Source organism: Leptonychotes weddellii, chromosome 9, assembly GCF_054177405.1.
Source record: "Leptonychotes weddellii isolate Sample4059 chromosome 9, ASM5417740v2, whole genome shotgun sequence".
Taxonomy (NCBI): Eukaryota; Metazoa; Chordata; class Mammalia; order Carnivora; family Phocidae; genus Leptonychotes; species Leptonychotes weddellii.
The window spans coordinates 9,613,696-9,635,171 of NC_138377.1; the positions used below are offsets into that span (position 1 = coordinate 9,613,696).

The 21,476-nt window shown below is 55.5% G+C and overlaps 1 protein-coding gene across 2 annotated transcripts in view; it reads left to right on the forward strand.

Moving 5' to 3' along the window:
* The window catches only part of ITPK1 (inositol-tetrakisphosphate 1-kinase), a 165,570-nt gene that overhangs the window by 22,280 nt on the left and 121,814 nt on the right, over nt 1-21,476 (forward strand). The window contains exon 3 of one of the 2 annotated variants that reach the window (XM_081830026.1): nt 17,643-17,667. The exons of the other annotated variant lie outside the window; for it this stretch is intronic. Coding sequence (XP_081686152.1) covers nt 17,643-17,667 — 25 coding nt within the window. The remainder of the gene's footprint in view (nt 1-17,642; nt 17,668-21,476) is intronic. 2 annotated transcript variants of the gene reach the window in all.

Consider the following 21,476-nt stretch of genomic DNA (forward strand, 5'->3'; position numbering starts at 1 on the left):
AAACCTGCTCCTTGAGGCTGAGTCTGGCTGACAGCCTCCTGTTGACTTAGCTGTGGGGGTGGTGTGCGGGGGCAGGGGGATGTCCCCTCTGAGCCTCCTCTGAGCTGTGGGCACAGATGAGTTTCCAGAGCAGACTGGCAGAGACACAGCCCTGCTTCTTGTTGACTTTCTTTCTCATTCTCAGGTGGCCCACAGAGCAGCTACCTTCCTGTGTCTCCCTCAACCCCCTGCCCCGGCGGTTTCCTGCCACCACAGGACCATTCCGGGCTGGGAGGAGGCAGGAGGGGACCCCCATGTCCTCGGGTGTGCTCATCCCGGCATTGAACGGATGAGGAGACCGGAGGCTGAACAAACTCTGCTGGGCCCCTCAGGTAGAAGGGCTGGGGTGACCCCCCGGGCCCTCCCTCCTGGGGTCGGTGCAGGACGCTGCAAGGAGTGACCAGGAGCCAGAAGTTCAGTCTGTCTGGAGCTCGGCATGGAGATGAGGCCCGAGTCAAGGCCAGGTGGCACAGGGTGCCGGAAGCCTTCACTGTATACCTGGGCCCTGTCTCGAAGGCTGTGGGGGCCAGAGCAGGCGTGTGGGCAGCGCGGGCCCAGGCTGATGTGGAACACCGTGGAGGACAGATGAGAGAGGACGAGACCGGGGCTGTGGGCTATAGGCGGGAGCCTGCTGTGGTTGACCAGGCGGTGGGGAGGGACTGGGCTGCTGGCCAGCCGTGAGGACTAGCTAGGACCTTGCTCCTCAGGCTGTGGCCCCAGGCGGGTGGCCTTGGCGTGGAGGGAGCTTGTGAAAACTGCAGAATCTCCACCCACCCAGTGCTCAGAACCAGCATTCCAGCAGGGACCCCAAGGGTGCGTGTGCATTTGCACATTCACATCTAAGAAGCCCTGGTTTAGAAAACCTGCTGCCCCCCTGGGTGCGGGCCTGGGAGAAGGAAGGAGGGGTGAGGCCCACGCCTGCCTGTGTGGGGAAGTGGGCTTGGGGATGGAAGTGCAGGTTAGGCGGTGGGCTGGAGGAGGTCAGGTAGGATTTGGGATGTGCAGTGCACTCAGGTTCCTCACTGGGAAAGGGGCCCCATCACGACCACCCAGGGTAGTGTGGGGACCACAGAGGGGGTCACTGAGGAGGGCTACAGGGGCTGGGCTCTGCAGGGCGGCCCCTGGTGCCCAGCTCTGTCCTCAGGGCTCTGGAATGGGGAGGCCCATCCTCGGTGAAGCTTCTCTGTAATGTGGCGTGGGCACCCCCACAGAGTTGGGTGGTTTATCTGCCTACTGAGTCAGGAAATGGGCTTTGAGTTCATATGTGCGTGACTGTGGGTCATGGAAGAGCACAAAGTCGTGCTTTAAGGAGTGGTCATTCTTGGGGTGGGGGGGCAGATGGTGCGGAGTTGCACGGGCCAGGGCTGGTTGAGGAGGGTGAGGCTCGCTGTGAGGACCGAACAAAGCAACTGCCAGGAAGGCTAGCTGGGGGGCCCCTGGGTGGGGCGCAGTTGGTTAAGCATCAACTCTTGGTTTCGACTCAGGTCCTGATCTCGGGGTCATGGGATCGAGCCCCACGTCGGGCTCCATGCTCAGCACAGAATCAGCTTCATTAAGACTCTCTACCTCTGGGTGCCTGGGTGGCTCAGTCGGTTGGGCTTCCGACTCTTGCTTTTGGCTTGGGTTGTGATCTCAGAGTCCTGGGATTGGGCCCCACGTTGGGCCCTGTGCTCAGTGCGGAGTCTGCTTGAGATTCTCTCTGCCCCTCCTACTTGGGTGCGCACGCTCTCTTACTCAAATAAATAAATAAGTCTTAAAAAAAAGAAAGAAAGGCTGGCTGGGCATCCGCCAGGCCCTCGTGAGATGTTCCTTTGGGGGACGTAGTTAACATGAGGGGGGCGGGTCTTGGGAGGCAGGTGTCCTTGGCATGAGGAGTGGCTGACTTAGTGCCCGGGGCTTAGGAGTTTAGCCGAAGCAGTGTGAGCGTGCCTTCCAGCCCTTCTGCTAGATTCCTGGCTCCCTGCCCCTCTGGAGTCTGCTGGTGCCGTGGCTTGGCGGGGCCCAGGCCAGTGAGCATATGCTCCCTTCTGCTGGAGGTTGGTTGTAATGGGATGGAAATTTGGCTGGCCCGGTTGGCATGGGCCAGGACCATAGCATGCCCAGCTTGGGCTGGGTCACCCCATGGGCTCTGCCATCAGCCGTGCCTAGGTCAGAGCTGCCAGAGGCCCAGCTTTGTGGGGGAGGTGGGGTGGGGATTGTGTGGAGGGGCGTGTGTGGGGGGGCATGGAGTTTGACTCTCTGCCTCTGTGGGCATCTGAATCAAGGGTCTAGTTACAGTTGTCAGCGAGATGTTTTGGGGTGATTGACCTTGGTTATTGTGCTCCAGAGGCTTTCAAAATGGTGAGGTTGGGTGGTTGAGGGAGACTGCACGGGGAGGGAAGTGTTATTTTATTAGCTCTGAGAGAACGTAAATGTGTTGAAATGGACAGTATGGTCACCTGATTCAAATCCAAAGGCAAGAAAGGACTTACGCTGAAAAGGATCTTGTCCTAGCCGTGCCCCTTACCCCCTGGCTGCCCCCCAGGACTGCTCCTTGTTTTTGATCCTTCCAGGATATTCTAGCACATGCAGACAAGCACGTGTGTATGCATATACCCACGTTTCCATAGATGCATCTGTGCGTGCACACATGCATATTTATTTATTTGAAAGTTTTGGGTTTTTGAACTGACCATGTGTCCAGGCAGATCCCCATGCTTGTTCACAGAGGACTGTAGCTCAGGGCTCCTCATCTGGGGGCTGTTTGCATATTGGGGCTGGATCCTTCTCTCTTGTTAGGGGCTGTCCTGGCCATTGTAGGATATTCAGCAGCACCCTGGCCTCCACCCTTAGGGTGCCATTCCTCCCCCAGTTGTGACAACCAGCAGTGTCTCCAGGCATTGCCAGATGTCCCCTAGGGGCAGTCACTTTCAGGGCTCGGGTCTGGCTCCCAGTCTGGCTTTCTTGCTCCCCGGGCATGGGTTTGGCCTGCTTTGGTCGCCCCTCACCGTTCTCACACACCGACCAGCCCTGGTGGCCGTGTGCTCGTGGGCGCTCAGGGTGGCCGGTTTTCTGCCTGCCAGAAAGGAGGCCCGGATGGAACACCATGGCTCTCCCGTGCCCTTGTTGGAGACCCTGAACCTGTCCAAACTTCCCCAAACCTCGGTTTTCTCATCTTTGGAATGGGGCTGTGATGGCCCTTTCTCTTCTTGGGTGCTGGTGCAGATTAGGGACGCTGGTGAGTGGCGCCCCGTATCTGCTAGTGCTGGGCTCGTCCACGAGTGCCTGGTGACAGTTGACCTCCTCCTGACTTTACCACGACCCCAAGTCCCTCTGTCCTGGCCTTGGTTCCTTTGTGTGTAAAATGGGGGGACCTCTTACAGTAGAGGCCCCCGAGTTATCAGGGGGCACCCCCTGGTGGGAGAGGGGAGAAATGGAGGCCAGAGTCTGTGGCTTTCCGAGCTTCCGGTCCACACGCTCGGAACCGTCCGTGCTCTTCTGAGGGTTAAATGGGGAGGAGGAGGTGAAGGGTTGTGGTGACTTTGACTGGCGGCCCACTGTGTGCCAGGTGTCATTCACTCCTCATGTCATAAGTTACCACCGTCCCGCCCAGTTACAGATGGGGAAACTGAGGCACAGAGTGCCGCGCTTGGCCATAGGAGGCTTACAGCAAGTGAAGCTGTCCTGGTTATGATTCGTGGGCGGCTCTCAGGACTTGGGTCCGAATGTCCCAGACCCTGAAGATGCAGAAAGAAAGAGGAGAGGGAAGTGCCTTCCTGCCTTCCTGGGCCGGGCCCCGTGCTGGAGGTGGAGGGGCCAGGCTGGTCCTGTGCCGGGCTTCCTGGGCGGGCACTGGAAGCACCGGGCAGCTGGACGCACGCTGCTCTGGGAGCTGGCTGGCTCTGCGCTGGCGCCTTTGTTGGCTTCCGTAGTTTTTGCCTGCAGGGGCCTGAATGATCTGAGCTGACGATAAAACATTTGTCTGGCTGATGCTGTAATCACACTGCAAGGGACACTTGAAATTATATCCGCATTTGGGAAGCTAATTTGAAAGAGCATTTTCCTTCATAATTATATGCAATCAGGCAGCCAGTGTTATTGGGGGTTCTTTTTTTCCCACAGCCGAGAGGCCGTCTGCTTTTCTCTTCCTGCCTCTCCTTCCAGCATGCGGTGGGCCACCTCCCTGGGAGAGGGACCCCCAGCCCTTGGCTGCCGAGAGGCCCCAGTGAAAGCTTTCTGTGGCGACTGTTGGGGGATGAGAGAGAGGGGAGGTGGGGGTGATGCTGGGCTGGAGCTGCAGGGTGGGTGGTGGTGCTTGCCGTCAAGTTTGAGGCACAGGTGGGTGCAGAAGGTGATGGAGTATGATGCCGTGGTTTGGACGTTGTGGAAGCCAGGATTCTTGTGGGTGCGAGTGACAGAAGACCCAGTTCAGATGAGTTTAAGCAAAAAGAGAATTTCTTGGTCCAGGTCACCAAATGGCATAAGAACAGCCCTTCAGGGCCCCAAGACATGCCTCCTGCCTCTCTCTCCCCGCACTGTGATCTTTTCTCAGTTCTTCAGCTGCTCGAAACTCTTACCTACCTCAAGACCTTTGCACATGATGCGGTTCCTGCTTCCTGGCAGGCTCATCCCACCCCCATCACACCACTGGCCTCTTGGCCTTTAGATCTCAGCACTGACTTACCTTCCCTGCCTCAGGCCCTTGAATGTTTGTTTCAGAGCATGTCACATGTTGTTATATTTATTTCAGTGGTTTGCATGTTCACGCTCTCCTTTCTGCTCGAAGTTCCTTCGGGACAGGCATCCTTTCTACTGTCATTACTGTTGTGTCCCCAGTAGTGAAACTGTATGGGGCACATAGTAGGTGCTCAGGAAGTATGCATGAAACAAGTGAATGAATAAAAAGAATCCTTTGGACAGAAAGGCAGTTTGTGCGAAAGCAAGTCATCAGGAGGAATTTAGTTTAAGAAAACCCCTGGCAACATTAAAATAAAATAAAATAAGCCCCTTCTGTCTGCCCCCTGCTAACTGGGTTCATTCCTCTCTGTCTTGAGTTCTTATCCTGGCAATGAGGGTCATTCCTGGAGAGCTGTCCAGCAGAAAAACATCTGGTCAGGGAAGTGGATTGGATGTCTCTCAGGGTGAGGCGGCTGCCCTTGGCCTGCACTCAAGCTTCTCCCTTCTGAGGAATCAGGGCCTCCTCTTTTTGGCATTCCACTTCTTGGCTTTAGGTTGGGGCTGCTGTGACACCTTGTGTGGGGGTGTCTGAGGGATTTCTCGAGATGCTTGGGGCCCGTTGCCATGGCTTGCAGCTGCAGAGCCCGGGAGGGCAGGAGCCCAAGCAAAGAAGGAGGTCGGGGCGTGTGCCTGTCACTGGCAGCAGGCCCTGGGCCCTCCGAGGCCGGGCTGGCCTGTGTTTTCGAAGCGCCTTTGATTTCCTGGACTCCAGTGACCTGGCCAACTGCTCTCTCTTGTTGGCGGATTCGGAACCTTCCTAGGACATTAGCCCCCCCCCACCTTCCCACATACCAGTCTCCGCACCCTGATGGCGGGTGTTTGGCCTCTGCGGTCATGGGCCAGTCACCAGCTGCCTGCCGTGGGGAGCCCGCAGCTCCCCCTGTGACCGAGCTGGACTCTGCTTCCGTGGCCCTTCTGCTTGGAAAGTACGGATTCCAAGTGACGCTGTAGTCAAAGGAGCTGTCAGCCCTGTGGAGAAGGGAGAAACAGGTGACCTGTGGCGTGGCCAGTCCCCACTGCACATGGTCTTGGGACGGCAGGGCCCCTAGAAATGCCTTCTGGCTCTTTCACCCGCAGGCCTCCCCCGGCCGCCTCGGGGTCAAGTGTGGAGGAGGGGCATCAGCCCAGGGTTGGGGCAGTTGGCTCGGTGGGGGCAGAGTGGCAGCTGTGTCCAGCACAGTTGCTTCTCCAGAAATCCCAGAAGCCTCACCCCCAGACCCGCTGGACCCCCCCCCCACCGCCCCCCAGGCCACGGGACGAGCATGGTCATTGCCGACAGATGTGACTTTATGGTTCCACTGTGGCTTACTTGGTTTGAGTTTTGGGGCAAGTTTCTTTTTTTTTTATAAATACATGTATAGTTTTTCCAATTTTATTGAGGTATAACTGAAAAATAAAATTGTACTGAGAGTGTGACGATGTGATGATTTGATATATGTGTGATCTGTGAAGTGATTGTCACACTGTTGTTAATGAACACATCCGTTACCTCACGTATTTACCTGTTTTTGTTGGTGTTGGTGGGAAGAGGCAGACTCCGGTCATACGACACAGCCTCGTCAGCTGTGGTCACCGTGTTACACGTTAGATCCTCGGACCTTACTGATCTTGTGACTGAAAGTTTGTCCCTTTTGCCAGCCTCCCCCCTTTCCTCCTGCCCCCCAGCCCCTGGCAACCACCGTTTTACTCTCTGTTCCTATGAGCTTGACTTTTTTTTTTAGATTTCCCACGTAGGTGACACCGTGCAGGATTTGTCTTGCTCTGTCCAGCTTCTATTTAGACGAGTTTCTCTGTGAATTTCCTCACTTGAAGAAGCAGGACCGTCATACCCCCTAATGCAGTCTTTGAAATGACACCCCCTCGGGCCCCCATCTCCTCCCTTACCTTCTCTCCGTGGCTCAGGGAGAACAGGCCCAAGTGGGGAGTGAGGGGGCCCAGGAATGACTGATGTTGCCAATCATTTGTTTGGGTTGTGCCAGGGCTTTGGAATCTTCCCTAAATTTAAGGGTCCCAGCAGCACCAGATGAAGGCACTGCCCATTTCTGGAGTTGGGTGCTCAGTGCATCTGGGACTTAGCACCCCCGGACCTGTAAATGGGGGCCCAGCAGGCCCCTGTGGGCTTCGGTGTGCCTCGTGCTGGGCTCAGGCTCCAAATGCCTCTCTTTGGGGAGTGTCTGTTGCTGCTCAGAGTCACTTGGCAGAGTCTGAGGGACTTGGCCTTCAGTGGAGCCAGGTGGCCTTGGAGTGAACAGTGGGAAGGCCTGGCTGGTCTGGGCATCTCTCATGGCCCTTAAGGTGGACCCAAGGGTCAGGAATATTTACCCCTCCTTCCCCCCAGCTTAGACCCAAGGCTTCTAGGTCTGGGGCCGTAGGTCTCCACCGGCCAGACCTAGGACGCCTCTCCCCATCAGGGATCCCTGTGTAGGTGTTTGGTTATGCCCTTTGGATCCTGGGGGGTGGCGGGTGGGGAGGGTGGTGGGAAAGTTACTAAAGATTGCTGTTTGAGCTGAGCCCTGAGGGTGACCAGGAGGGAGGCTGTCAAAGCCAGGGCTTCTGGGTGCAGGGATTCCCCGGGCCTCTCTACCACATCAAAGGAAAGGTGAGGTTCCCCCCACCCCCAAACTCAGAAAACTTAAACCCCGAAGCACTTATTCAAAAATTTCCCCAACCCCGGGGCTATTTACAGGATGGCAGCAGTGTTCCAAGTCCAAGAGGTCAGTCAGGTAACGGCCTTATCCACCGATGAAGGGTAGGAAGTTGATGCCTGGCTCTGATCATGACCCAGTCCCTCCCGGAGACCAGCCCGGAGGAGAGGCAGCATGTATGAACACTATATTCATTTCCTATTGCTCTTGTAACAAATGACTGCAGACTCAGCCGCTGCACCCAACACAAATGTCTTCTCCTACAGCTCTGGAGGTCAGGAATCTAAAATGCATCAGCAGGGCTGAGTTTTCCTTCTGGAGGCTGTTGGGAGAAAGCGTGCCTTTGCCTTGCCCAGCTGCTGAGGGCGCCTGCATCCCTTGGCTTGTTGGGGCCACATGACTTTGACCTCTGCTTCATTGTCACATCTCCTTCTGACCCTCCTGTCTCCCTCTTCTAAGGACCAGTGTGATTACACTGGACCCACCCAAGTGATCCAGGATGCTCTCCTCCCTCCAGACCCTTAACCTTAAGCACATCTGCAAAGCCCCTCCTCCAGGTGAGGTAGCGTACTCACAGGTCCTGAGCACACCTGGCAGGGGGCGGAGGGCATTATTCTGTCTACCCGAACACTAAGGCTCTTACCGCTTCTCGGGCACCCCCTTAAAGTGTCCACATGTGGGCCAGGGGCAGATTAGGATTTGTCCAGAGGTTCGTTAGGAGCCTCCATAGTCACCAAGGAGGAGGCCAGAGCTCAGCCCCTGAGGACCCTCAGGATTCCAAAGGGCATATTCAGGGGGCCCTGTGGCCACCAACGTCTCTAGGCAGGGCTTGTGGCTTGGGGGACCCCTCTGCTCCCAGGCTAGCCCAGAGCTGAAAAGAGAAAGCCCAGCAAATGTCTGACGACAATCATATGGGGAGCTTTGCGCTCCGGTGGTGGGCGGCCCAGCAACAGGGCAGAGACTATTCCCTCCCCCAAACTGCAGGGGCTCAAAGAACCCTTCTCATGGTCTTGGAATCCGGCCGGAAGGGAGCTTTCAATTGCAAGGGAGTGTTAGCAGCAGGATCTGGGTGGGTAGAGATGTTTAAGCTCCACTGGAACACAGCCTTTAAGAGTGTCGCCTTCCCAGATGCAGCCTCAGGACACATGTTTATGTGGTTATTTTAAGGGTGTGTGGTCCCTGGAGGATAGGTGCTAAAGACATTCCGACCTCCTTGGGCAGGCTTCTCCCTCCCCCAGTGGCTCCCAAGGAGGAAAATGTCAGCGCGGAATGCCTCTCTCCTCCTGATGTAGCTTATTACTTTGTTCGTTAGGTTGATGTTAAACTGACTTTGCTTTCTTAGGAATGAGAAACTGCTGTGAAGAGTCATTAGCCCTGAGGCAGGCCAGGCTGACAACTGGATGGATTTGCTGGAACCAGCCCTTCCTGCAGCCCCTGGGGGTCTAATAACATTCCCCCCCCGCCCCAGCCCCTGCAGTTTAAGGCCCACCCCTATTAGGAGAAAGAAAAATTATAGCACCTGCAAGGGGTTAGTAAAAGACTTATAAGGAATTTCAGAGAATTTTTATATCAAAAAGGGGGAACGTATCAAGTGACATTGAGGGAATCTCAATATTTGTTTTCAGATGAAAAGTTGGGGTGATTTCCAGTCTGAAGTGGTGACACTTTGGATGCAGCAGAACACTCCCTTGGGTAATCTCCAGCCCACCTCTGCCTCAGTTTCCCTACCCTGAAAGTTGAGGTGTGGGGGTTTTAAAGGTGCCTTGGCCCCTGGCGGCCCTGGCGTCTCTGCTTTGTTCCAGGAGGTGCTGGGGAGGTGAGTCACTAGCCCTGCCCCTCACCCACCTCCTGGGTTCACAAGGGAAAGCTGCTTCCAGGGATCCGGTGGGCTTGTTCTGGGTCTGAAGGAACATGCTGACTCAGGCTTCTGCGTCTGCCCTGTGAGGAACCTGCGGCCTGCCCACCTCCTCCAGCTGGGGCACCTGGTCTGGGGGAAGGTCTTCAGTGATGAGAGTTGGTGACTTTCCAATCAGGGAAAAGGCCCTCCCCCCCAAAAAAAGACATATGGTCATATGGCAGCTTCCAGTTTATCTGGTTCTTTCCTGGAGCTGTCCAAACAGTTCAAATGTTTGTACTGCCTTTAAAATTCTGTTCGTATGTTGCCTTTATATTGGGCCACTTCGGTTTCTGGCATTGTGAGTAAGAGGGAAATCCAAGTTGTGAAACCATCGGTAGGTGAAGCAGGCTGCAGAAGAAGCAGACAGGCAGGGATGGCTCAGGGTGGGAGCCCTGGCACTGGGAGGCTGGGGCGTTCATTCAGGAAGAGCCTGCAGATTACCTGCCAGGTGCAGGGTCTGCGGTGGGCACGGGGCGCTGACATCCCAGCCCCTGGCCTCAGGGGCCCAGGGTCCAAAACCCGGCACAGGGCAGTCTTCGGTCTCAGAGCCATCCTTTTTGCTCTGGGGAAGGGGCAGGGCAACAGCCTTCAGCTAGTATGATGTTCGAGCTGTTCTGATGATCGAGCAGTTCCTGATGGTTGAGCAGGAGTTTGCCAGGGGAGGAAGGACATGGCAGGCAGAGAGGGAAGAGTTTGTGCAAAGGCACAGAGGTAGGACAGGCCCAGGTGTTTTTAGAAAATGGGGTCCCTCCTGGGAGGGTTTCATGAGAGGAGGGACTGGCTCCACCTTTCCCCCAACACCTTTATGCTGCACCCCCACATGCCGTGGTCCAGGGGTTGTGCTTAGAATTTGGGGATGTAGACAGAGGCCACCAGCCATGTTTCTTCGAGGGGCGTTTATCAGGCAGGATAGGCTGCAAAAACAAACAACCCCAGGAGGTTTGCAGCAACACATTTATTTATAGCTTGTTCATAGTCCGGTGGCTCAGCGCTGGTCTCCACACCCTGGCGTTTCTCAGCCTTGGTGGCGTGGACAGTTTAGGCCAGAGAGTCCTTTGTTTTAGGGGGCTGTGCATTGTAGGGCCTCTACCTTCGGGACGCCAGGAGCACTTCCCCTCAGGTGGCAGTCAAAAATGTCTGCAGGTGTTGCTAACTGTTCCCTGGAAGCAAAAAGTGCCCCCTTTGAGAACTACCATGAGCTGAAGGGCCTCTGAACGGTGTCCTTCTGGTTCCCGGCCTGGCTTTGTGGCCACCCCGCCAGATTTCTTTTCAGGAGTGGGTCTGGCCCAGCTTTGGGGGGCCATCTGTGTCCTCCTGCTCCCATGGTGGTGGCTGATGTCCCGGAGGACTGGCTGCAGAGCTGGGGGTGGAAGTTGAGAACTTGAACTTGGAAATGACCTGGGTCACTCTGTGCACATTTCATTGGCCAAAGTAAGCCGTGGGGCCCTGCTGAACCTGGGCTGGGGGAGGCGGGCGGGGCAGGGGAGTGCCCGGCAGAGCTGCCAGGATCAGGGGCCACTGTTAATGCTGTCTACCACAGTGCTCTTTGCCGAGTAGGGTGGGGGCAGCGACACGGAGCCAGGCAGCCTCTCTGTCCATGCTCGGTGCTGGCGCTCGGGGGCTCTGAGGAAGTTGGGAGCCAAGGAGGGTTCCTAGGGAGCTGACCTCGAGTGTGAGTTAGGTGGTGACGTTGGGGTGGCAGTCGAGGCAGTGGGGAGTCTGTCCGTCTGCATACCTGGGTGAGGGAGGAGGCCAAGCTGTGTCTTCAGGGAACCCCGAGTCCTCGGGAGGCCCTCCGAAGGGCCTACCCTCTGCAGGGCGGGGAGGGGCAGGAGGCCAGAGGTGGGGAGGTTGCCTGCAGGCCTCGTGGGTGCTAAAGGGCCTTATTATTCGGGGCTCCTGAAATCTGGCAGTTACCAGACCGGGCTTGGACAAGCGCGTGCCTGGCTTTCCACTTGCATAATTACACACTTCCCGTCTCTAAGTGGTTTTCAGCTCTGGGTGCAGGTGCAGGTTCTTTCTCCTCCCCTCTTGGTGGGAGGGAGCCTGCGTTTCCGGGTTGATTCCCTCTGCTGTGAAATGGCTCCAAGGAGGCCCGGCCTCCCTCTGTAGCTGTGTTATCCTGTAGGCCCGCTTTCAGTGGCGGCTTGCCCCCTGTGGCCAGCCTCTGCTGTGACTGGGCAGGAGGCACTTGACCGTGGCCTTGCAGATTGCAAGAAAGCAGTTCTTGATGAACCCAAGGGCCCCCTTTTCTGGACAAGCTTAATTATTTCATTGCCACTCTGCTCTCTCTGTAGCTGCCACCGGACTTTTCTCTCCTCGATGGTCAGAAGGGACCTCTGTGTCTCAGCGTCACCCTCTCTCCCTTGCTTGACTTGTCTGCAGGCCTCAGGTCTGACACCTGCCCCGGAAGGTCCTGTTGGGCCAGAAGGGTCACACCCATTCAACAGATGTGGAAGCCGAGACCCGGGCCCGGGCCTGCTGCAGGTTTCCACAGGGCCCTGCTCTGCGGTGAGGCAGGCCCGCTTCTTGTTGGGGGTCGTTCTCCCTAAGTGTCCCGTGTCGGCCCTCCTGATGCCACACACAGTGGCCTCCTTTTGGTGTGGGCTCGTGGACGCATCTTCCTCGGGGTGCTCTGCCTCCCTGGCTTCATGGACCTTCTACTCCTCCTGCTTTTGATCCTCTTCATTGGACTCCTTTGTCGTCTCCTCTCCTCCCACGCCGGTCATCTTCAGGAAGTGGTGGCCGCTGTCACTTACTGAGCACCTGCTGTCATCAGCATGACAGTGGTCGGTGACAGAAACTCCCGTGTAAAGTGGCTTCAGCAAATACCTGCGACTGCAGGTCCGGAGAGGACAGGCTCCAGGCCGGCCGGATGGAGGGCTTGAGCTCCAGCAACAGAGTGCCGGCTTTTTCTCCTGCTGCGGCCTCTTCCTTGTAAGTCTGGCCACAGACAGGCCACGGAGCGCTGACGCTCCTGGCCACATGCTCTCTGTGCTGTGGACAGTCCCCCAGGACCTGTCCTGGATCCTGCGGGGGGCAAGGCCACGTGTCGCCCCTGGAGAGGGTGCAGCCCCTCAGTTGTTTGCATGCCCATCAGCATCATGTGGGATCAAGGAGGGGCAGTTCTGGAAGGCAGGAAGGCAGGACAGAGCAAAGCAACAGAAGCCCACATTCCCAGTGTGGGCCCCAGCAGCCCTGTGGGGTGGGTTCCAGGATTCTCCTCACTTGACAGATGGGGAAACCGAGGCATGAGGTACGGTTGGGTCTGGTTCCAGGGTCTCCTCTTAGGGACACACCTGCCTCTTCCACTTTCACATGTCTCGCTCGATTGTATTTTCCTAGCCCTGAACTGTCTGCTCAGCTCAGTTCTCAGTTTCTGATCCCCTCCTGGTACGACCACGGGTGATAAAATGGAAGGGTTAGCCATCTTCTGTCCTCTGCTGGAGCTGGCCTGGGAGCAGCTCAGCTGTTCTAGTTCTCCTGTGTCCTTGACTCCTGTCCCAAGACCTGGAAGGGCTGCCCCTGGATGAGCCCTCCCACCCCCGTCTGGTCCTGCTGCTCCTCAAGCACAAGCTGCTCCTTGCTCCCATGCCTGGCTGCTCCAGAACAACACCCGGGGGCTTGGCAGAGCCCCGCATGCCTCCCAGGCTCTGCCCCCAGACGTCCTGAATCAGAGTCTGCAGGACCAGGCCTTGAATTGGGGTTTTTGACAAGCTCCAGTGGGGATTCTTAGTCGTCCACCCTGGTATTTGGGATCCGCTGGCCCACAGGGTAAAGGCCAGGCTGCCCTGTGACATTCCAGGCCTCTCCGGCCTGCCTGCATCTTCTGGCCCCTTCTCATTGCCCCTGCGCAACCCCCTCCATGGAGCTTATGCTCCCACACCCGCAGGCACCTTTTGGGAAGGGAGCACTCCTCATGTTGTTCCTCTTTAACCTCTCCTCCCGAGTGTCTGTCAGTAGTTCCCCTTCATTGAAATGGCCGACGCCGCCTCCTCCCTGAAGCCTTCTCTGACTGCTCCCCCTCCCGCCCTGAAAGGATAGTTTGCTTCGAAATGAGCATTTTAAATTCCTTGGACTTCTGGCGAGGAGGAGTCCTTTTACAAAATAGATCTTCCCTTTACAGCGATCCAGCTTTCGGAAAAACAGGTTTATAATTATAAGCCGCGGGGGTGGTTCTCTGTCCAAAACTTATTAATCAGTATTTATCAAGAAAGCAACAGTTTTAGAGCCTGTACAAGTTTTCTCCAGGTGTAGGGTTGAAGTAAACTTCTTTAATTATTTCACTTTAACTTTTATTGTTACTTTTTCTATCATTTGGGGCGTAATATCTATGCTTATTGTAGAAAACTAGAAAATACAAGGAAATGTCAAGGAAAAAAGCCACCCATGTCTTTCCTGCTGCGGCCACAGCTGACAGGCGGTGCATGCCCTCCCGGTCTGTTTGCCAGATACTTGAATAGTTAGGTGTGCTTAGAATCGGGCCTGAACGCTCCCTGTAGGGCAGTCTCATGCTCCCAGAGTGGGCCTGGTTTCAGCTCCTCTATGAGCAGGACTTGGAAGCTTTTCTAGATAAATCCTGAACTCTTCTACTTCATGTTATTTTTAAAAAAATATATATAGTTTTAAAGATTTTATTTATTTATTTGACAGAGAGAGAGCGCGGAAGCACAAGCAGGGGGAACGGCAAGGAGAGGGAGAAGCAGCCTTCCCGCTAAGCAGGGAGCCCGATGCGGGGCTCAATCCCAGGACCCCGGGATCATGACCTGAGCCGAAGGCAGATGCTTAACTGACTGAGCCACCCAGGCGCCCCTACTTCACGTTATTGATTGATTGATTGATTCATGCCTTTATCAGGCATTTACTTTATGCCAAGCCCTGGGCATGGTGGCAGCTGGAGTTTTACCTGTTATTTAAAAGATAATTAAAAAAAAAAAATGTTCCTAGTGTTTGAGAATATGTTGCTGGGTGCACCGGGCACAGCGCTCCAGCATGAGAATGTACAGTGAAACGGAAGTCTTCTCACTCCTCCCTCCAGCTACCCTTGCCCTTGACCAGAGGCCACCCTACACCATATTCTTTCATTCTTTCTTGTACTTTCAGATTCATTCTGTGTGTGTGCGAGCCCACGTTCTTGTGCTGGATGTTGTTCTTAACCCAGGCCGTTCTTAACTCAGCACACAGAGCTTTGCACCTTGCATTTTCACATAGACAAAGCCTTCTGGGCGCATGGAGGGCTTCCTCATTCTTTTTACTTACCGCCTAGTATTTCTTGGACCACGTGTGGCTTGTTAATGGCCCCTCTGGTGGTCTTTCGGTCTTCCACTGTCGCAGTGAACAACCTGAAACACCGCCCATGTGAGGACGTCTGTGGGGCGGGGTGGGGGTGCGGGCATTTTCAGGAAGACTGGTAATCCCTTGACAGTGAGTTCTCTGGCTTATCTTCTCCTCCCTCCTCCCCTTTGGTGTCAGAAACCAATTTCCGGACTTGGGGAATTTCAGGAGCCTGCTGCTTGGGAAGTGAGGGTTGTTGGTCTGTTGGTCCCACAGGAGTTTCAGAGGAAGGAATGAAGCCCCGGCAGGTTTACATTCTCCTTTGCAGAGTGGGCTGCAGTGGTGCGCGTGGGGTCCCTCCACTATGGGGCCTGTGACTTCCTGCCTGCCCCCCTCCTCGCTCCCCCCTTACACCGAGGCCCTGCGGCGCAGAGACCAGGCTGGCCGTCTTCTGTGCCTCCCCTGCAGACCGGGCCGTGGGGCAGCCCACACTTCCTGAGGCTGCCCAGCCTCTGCTTTCTCATCCAAGTAACGGGTCATCACTGCCCCTCCCTCCTGGGGCTGAGGAAGGCATCAGCGGGCGAGAGCACCCAGTGCACCTTAGCTGCCCTGGCTGAGGGGGTGTCTCCCGTGTGGCCTGATGTGGGCTGAAAGGGGAGCCCCCCTCTTTTCTGCCAGAGTCTAGATGGATCCTGTTCTTGGAGCTCTGAGCTACAGAGGAGCTGGTCTGGCTCCTGGGAGCTCAGTCCCACTTAAGATTTTCAGCCTGCCTGTTCTCAAGATGAACTTGTTGTTGTTGTTTCTTTTATGTTACGGGTCTCTTGTGTTTTCAAAGTTGGAGTCCTGTTTGTTTTTTAGGACTGGGGGAGGGCAAGCTGACTGGGACGGTGTCAGATGTGGGCGGATTGGAAGTGACCGCAGTCGGCCTCGGAAGGAGATGAGAGCCACACGCCGGAATAATCGGGATGCCGTGAGGATTAACTCAAAGGGACAACCCAGGGCCTGGCGACAGCCCAGTGGAGGCCCTGTCCGCCTGGTGCGGGTCACGTCCATACGCGCCTGCTGTCCCCTTCAGTGCCGTCTGTCCTTCCTGTGGTGCGGCCCCAAGTCTTGTCCTTGGGGACTTCCCAAGGAGCTGTTCCCTCAGCTGTTCAAGATTTCTGTCCTGGAGCAGGGCCAGGGGCAAAGTGAGGAGTCCCTCTGAACCCAACCTGGTTAGTCCCAGTCACGAGTCAAGTAGCCATGGGCCGGTCACTGTCACCAGTGCTCAGGTGGAGCAGGACAATCTGGGAGTGGGGCCGAGGCTCTGAGGTATCCCTGCTGTGGGTGCTGGTGGCCCAGGGCTGTGCTCTGTGCCCAGTCTCTCCCCTCATGACGTCAGGGAAGCCAATGGGTATTGGCCATCATTCTGGAACTGTTCTGGAGCTGTGGAGAAGCTGAGTGATGGTGGGGACCCCTGAAAGCATCAGCCGCTGTGGTTTTCAGATTGGGTTCCTCGGGGCCTGGGGCTGTGTTGAGGTGTTGGGGGTTGAGGGGAAGGCTGGCTCAGCGTATCCCACAGTGCGAACTGGTCTGTCTTGCTGTCTCTTGTAGCGGCTTCCTTTCGAGCTTCCGCTGGGTGCCGGCTCTCAGGAGGTGTCGGGAAACGCTTGGATGAGCTAACCAACAAATGTAGGATTGGCAGGCGTCACCTCCGCTGTGTTGTGTGAGGGGATGGTGATGGTGCCCAGGGGGCTTTGTGCCCACCTCCTCCCCTAGACCGTGAGCCCCTCCAGGGCCTGAGCGATGTCTGTTGCATTTGGTGTGCCCCTGAGTGCTGGGCCAGGCTGGGCACAGGACCCTGAGCTGAGTGTTTATGTATTTGCGTTTAGGGGGTGTCTGTATGCCAGGCGGCCGCCGTAAGTAGGCACGCAGTACACACAGCCTTCGAACCTGCCGTAGTCCCTGCTCTCATTTCCAGCCTTGCCTGGTCACAGCCTCCTCTGAGCACCTGTGGGGGGGCCCTGGCCTTTCTTCCCAGGAAAACGCACACGGGCATGGCCATGGGCATGCCATCAGCATTCCACACAGACCCCTGTGCCTGCCCCAGCATCCTGCCCCAGGAGACAGTCCAGCAGGACTCTGGAACGAAGGGCCGGGATGGTGGTGGTCCCAGGTTCTTGGGAGTATTTTGGCTCTGGGTAGGTGGGTGGGGCGAGGGTGTTGTGGGTCGGGGGAGGCTTCCTAGGAGAGCTTCTGTCTGAGCCACATCCAAAAGGCTGGGATGGAAAGTGTGGACCAAGGCTTGGAGAAGTGACACAGCCCGTGTGCCCAGATGCTTGGGGTGGGGGAGGTAAAGGTGGGTGAGTTGCAGGGGGCCTTTGGGCATTCCTCGGAGACACTGACCCTGTGTGTAGTGGGGTGGGGTGAGTTAGGGCGTGCGTGTGGGAGAACAGTGGCCATGGGATTGTGGGTGAGAGGTGGAGGAGGCAGGCTGACAGCAATATTGGTGAGGCCTGTGGTGGTTGAACCAGCCTCAGAGGACGCATAGGGCGTCAGTGGGGGCTAGAGATGGCCAGGATTGCACTAACTGAGCCGAGCAGGGGCCTCCTGCAACATGGGAGAGTGGATGGATTGAGGCAGACCTGGGAGGCCAGGCCAAGGTGTTAGACCAGATAGCAGAGAAAATGGGGAGCCATGGGAGGTGGTGGAGTCAAGGAGGGAAGGTCAGACCATTGGTGGTAAATGTGGTGGAGGGGAGCATCCTTGGTGGAGCTGTGTTCAGGAAGGGCTGCCCCTGAGATTGGAGAGGGAGACAGCTGGCTGTGAGGAAAACCAGCAAACTTGGGGTCTTTGTAGAACGACAGCCAAGTTCCTCTGGGAAACGACTCTCTCTCTCTGCCAAGAGGTGGCCTTGAGGACTGACTAGGAGTTCACAAACCTTCCCTCTGCTAATGGGGCTGTTGTGGGGACTGTGCTTGAGGGATGCAGCCGCAGGCTCTCCCATGCCTTCAGCTGGCTGCAGTGAGTGTTCTGGAAGGATGCTTCCTGACTGCTTGAGTAACCTGTGTTTTCTCTGTTTCTCTCCACAGGAAGCGAGGGATAGAAGTGGTGCAGGTGAGTACAGACCACACCCTCGCCGTTTTTCGTGTGGGTGGGCCTTTTAGGGCTCCCCTTTCCTCCTCTCCCCCAAGAGTCTGGGCTCTTGAGCGCCTTCACTCACTTCTCATGTTTAACTTCTCCCCCTGTGGAGTCTCCGTGATCTCTGCCCTGGCAGGGCGTGGGTTGTGGTTGGTGGTCTCCGGGGTTTGTGGAGTTGCAGTTTCTTCATCCGTGGGGGAGAGCTGGGGCTCTGGCTGGGGGTGGGGGTAGGCAGGGTGGGGGATCCTGGCCCCCCAGCCAGGCATCTGGGGTCCTATTGCCCCCCATGGTTTGTCTGTGTCTGCCCTCCATCTCTGCCAGGGAAGCACGAGCCCCCCGGGCCCCTGCCTTGGCTGCTCGGCCCTCTGGGGGTAAGCCCTCTCCTTTGTCGGACCATGCTTGTAAGTGGTATCATCTCCAAGACGACCCTTTCCCCCCGCCCTTCTCCCCAGGACTCCTAGGTCAGGTGCGTCCCCTCCCTGCTGTCAGTCCGGCCACATCTGATCTCCCCTATGGGCACCTGGCTTCTGGAGAGTCAGTGCAGGGGGCGCTCCTGATCCCCGTGCTGCCTCACCCTGGGGCAGACTTGGGTCAGGTGCTCATTGGCTGGAGAAGGAAGGATGGATGGAGAGAGAAGCCCTCCCAGGGCCTGGGGTGGGCTCTATTGCCCCAAAATAGATGTACACGCTTTGACAGCAGCCGTGGGGAGTGTTGCTGGGGTGGAACTGGGTTTCCTGTCTGGAAGCCTTGGTGGAGGGCTGCTGAATGAATTCTTCCTCTGGTCTCCCTCCTTGTAGCGGGTTGAACTTGTGACCTGGAGGCTGAGGTTGGTTTCCGGGGAGGAGGTAGTTTCTGGAAGCCCCTCATCGACTGTCGATTTTTCATCCAGGCTCATTTTGGCTCTGCAGAGTTGCGTGATCTGCACTGAGTTTTCCTGTGGACCTAAATTTCTTAGACATTAAAAGGGAGAAGTCAGAATTCAGGAATGGCTAAGACGTGCTTTCGGGACCATTTCTGATTGATTGGTAGTGGCTGCCGGGAGGATTCTAAGCCTTCCCTGAGGTTAGCTACAGCGCTTGTCAGGGATCGCACAGAAATTTCCGTGGGGAGCAGTTTTTAGAGGAAGTGAACTCGTGTGCTCACCAGCAAACACATTACTTAAAAGGGGAAGAAATGTGCCCTTCCCCCAATACCTGATTCCTGTCCTGGAAGACCCCAGACTCATACTGTGGGATGCTCCTACCCCTGCCGCAGGTGGGAGGGGAGGGGCGGGGAGAGGGCCCTGGAGTTTCAGGATGTGAGGGCAACCTGGGGGGCAGTGGGTTTGCTTTACATGGCTTCCTGGGAAGATTTAGACTAAAACCTTTAATCCACTTAGTCCAGGGTGGAACGGGAGGCTTGGAGCCATTGTTCTAGAATTTACCAGGCAGAAGAAGAGTTGCAAAATCTTCCTTGATGTGTCTGCTGTTCACTTTGGTAATGACTTTGGGGAGGAACTGGTGGCTGGGGACCAGAGAGAAGCCAAACTGGACGCTTTCCACACCAGTACCTAAAAATAAAACCCACCGCGACGCCTCTTTCTGCACCTCCTCCTGGCGTCCCCCCAGTGTTTGGAGAACTTGGAATTTCAAGATGCAGAGAAGGACTCTTTGCAAAATTTGGAAGCCGAGACCCTTGGCTGGTTTTTCAGAATCAGCCAGCCCCCTGTGGGCCGCTGGATGCCGGGGATGGGTGCTTGCCACACGCGAGGTGTCGGTGACCGACGGGGGGCAGGAAGGGGGGAGTGAGCGTGCCATCAGCCAATGCCGGTCTTTCTTGTTTTCTTGGGTCCATTGCCCTATTGGTATTGTCCCTTTTTGTGCAGCCAGCTGGTGACAGGAGTAGTGTTTTAGAGATGAGGAAACGGAGGCTCAGGATGGCCCTTGGGGAACTTGGCTGGTAAGTGGCAGCCTCGGGGTTTGATTGTGGGTCAGTGTGTCTCCAGAGCCCATGGTTTTTCTGCTAACCGGGGCTCTTTCGCACGTTAGTTTTACTCAGTGTTCAATTTACTAAATGTTTCCAGGCCTCTTATCACCTGGGCTTTGGCTACTATATTTTTTTTTTTTAAGATTTATTTATTTATTTTAGAGAGGCGGAGAGACAGAGCTCACGAGAGAGTGAGCGGGGGGAGGGGCAGAGGGAGAGAATCTTCAAGCAGACCCCCTGCTGAGCACAGCGTCCAGGGCGGGGTTCGATCTCAGGACCCTGAGATCATGACCTGAGCCTAAGCCAAGACTCACTCAACCAGGCGCCCCTTGGCTCTGGCTACTATTTAAAAAAAGGATATTGGGGCCCAGGGTCAGGAACCAAGAGGGTAAAATGCTGGTAAGATCGTGCGGTGTCCTTGCGTCGGGACCGCGGTCGGCGGCGTTAGTTCTGCTGCTGCTAGTGAATGGTGGTCGTAATAACGTGAGTGTTAACTTCTACTGGGGACGGTGGTGTGCCAGGCACCAACGCCGTGTGCTTGCGAGAAGCATCTGTGGGTAAGCTCTCCAAGGGAGGGTGGGAGCACATTTCAGAAAGCAAATCTTGCAGCTCCGCAACTCCTTCACGTGCTCGTTCCCGCGGCACACGTGCTCGGGAAGGAGCTTGTAAACCCTCCTTCCTGGCATCCTTTCCACAGCGGTCCTCCTCCCGTCTCCACAGAGCAGTGACGGGCAGGACCACCTGGGCTCACCTTCCTGGCTGTGTGACCTCGGGCCAGTTGCCTAACCACCCGGGGCCTCAGTCTCCCCATCTGTAAAATGGGGATAATAGTTGTGCCTGTCCCCTGGGATCACGTGAGGCCTAATTGAGTTAATTTGGGTAAAGCAGTTGGCGCCATGCCTGGCACACAGGAGGCTTGTTCTTTACATTGTTCACAGCAGACGTGACCCTGGGGCATCAAACCTGCCGAGGCCTTGCGGCTGGTCACTGTGATCTCGGGGCAGGTAAGGTTTCTCCAGTTCTTTTCTTGCAGCAACATTGCAAAAGGACCTGATTCAGTTGTCAGCTGATAGAACATTAAAAATGATTTTGGATAACGATTACTGTAACTCTTGGCATGTCATTTTAAAGGAACTCAGAGAATTTGCTATGTAAATCTTTTTCCATCTTTTTATTTGTTTGAGGAAGTGGTTTCAGCACTTGGGTCTATAAGAATTGAAAAATACAATTGACAATAAGCTCTGTCTTCATCTGTGGATACATGAAATACTTCTTAAAAATTCCTGTTCGTCTGTCTACTGAGATGTGTTTCTTTTTTTTTCTTTTTTTTTTTTTTTTTAAAGATTTTATTTATTTATTCATGAGAGACAGAGAGAGAGGCAGAGGGAGAAGCAGGCTCCCAAGGAGCAGGGAGCCCGATGCGGGACTCGATCCCAGGACGCTGGGATCATGACCTGAGCCGAAGGCAGATGCCTAACCATCTGAGCCACCGAGGCGCCCCTGAGATGTGTTTCTAATAAGGTTTAATGTTTTATGTTTATTCCTTGTACAGTTTGTAATGTTTCTGTCATAGGGATCAATTATGTACTAATAGTAACTGTAATAATAATTCAGTCCAGAAGAAAATTTCTGACAGAGCTTTATGGTCACATGAAATTAAAAAAATTAAAGCATTTATATACTTACTTTTTTTTGCCTTGTAGTGTTAATACTAATCAGTAAAAGGCCTTTACACATGAAATACACTGAGGGATGTGGTTTGGAAATTGGAATTTGAGGATGCAAAAGGAACTTTTCTAAATTTCCAAGTGTTTAGGAAG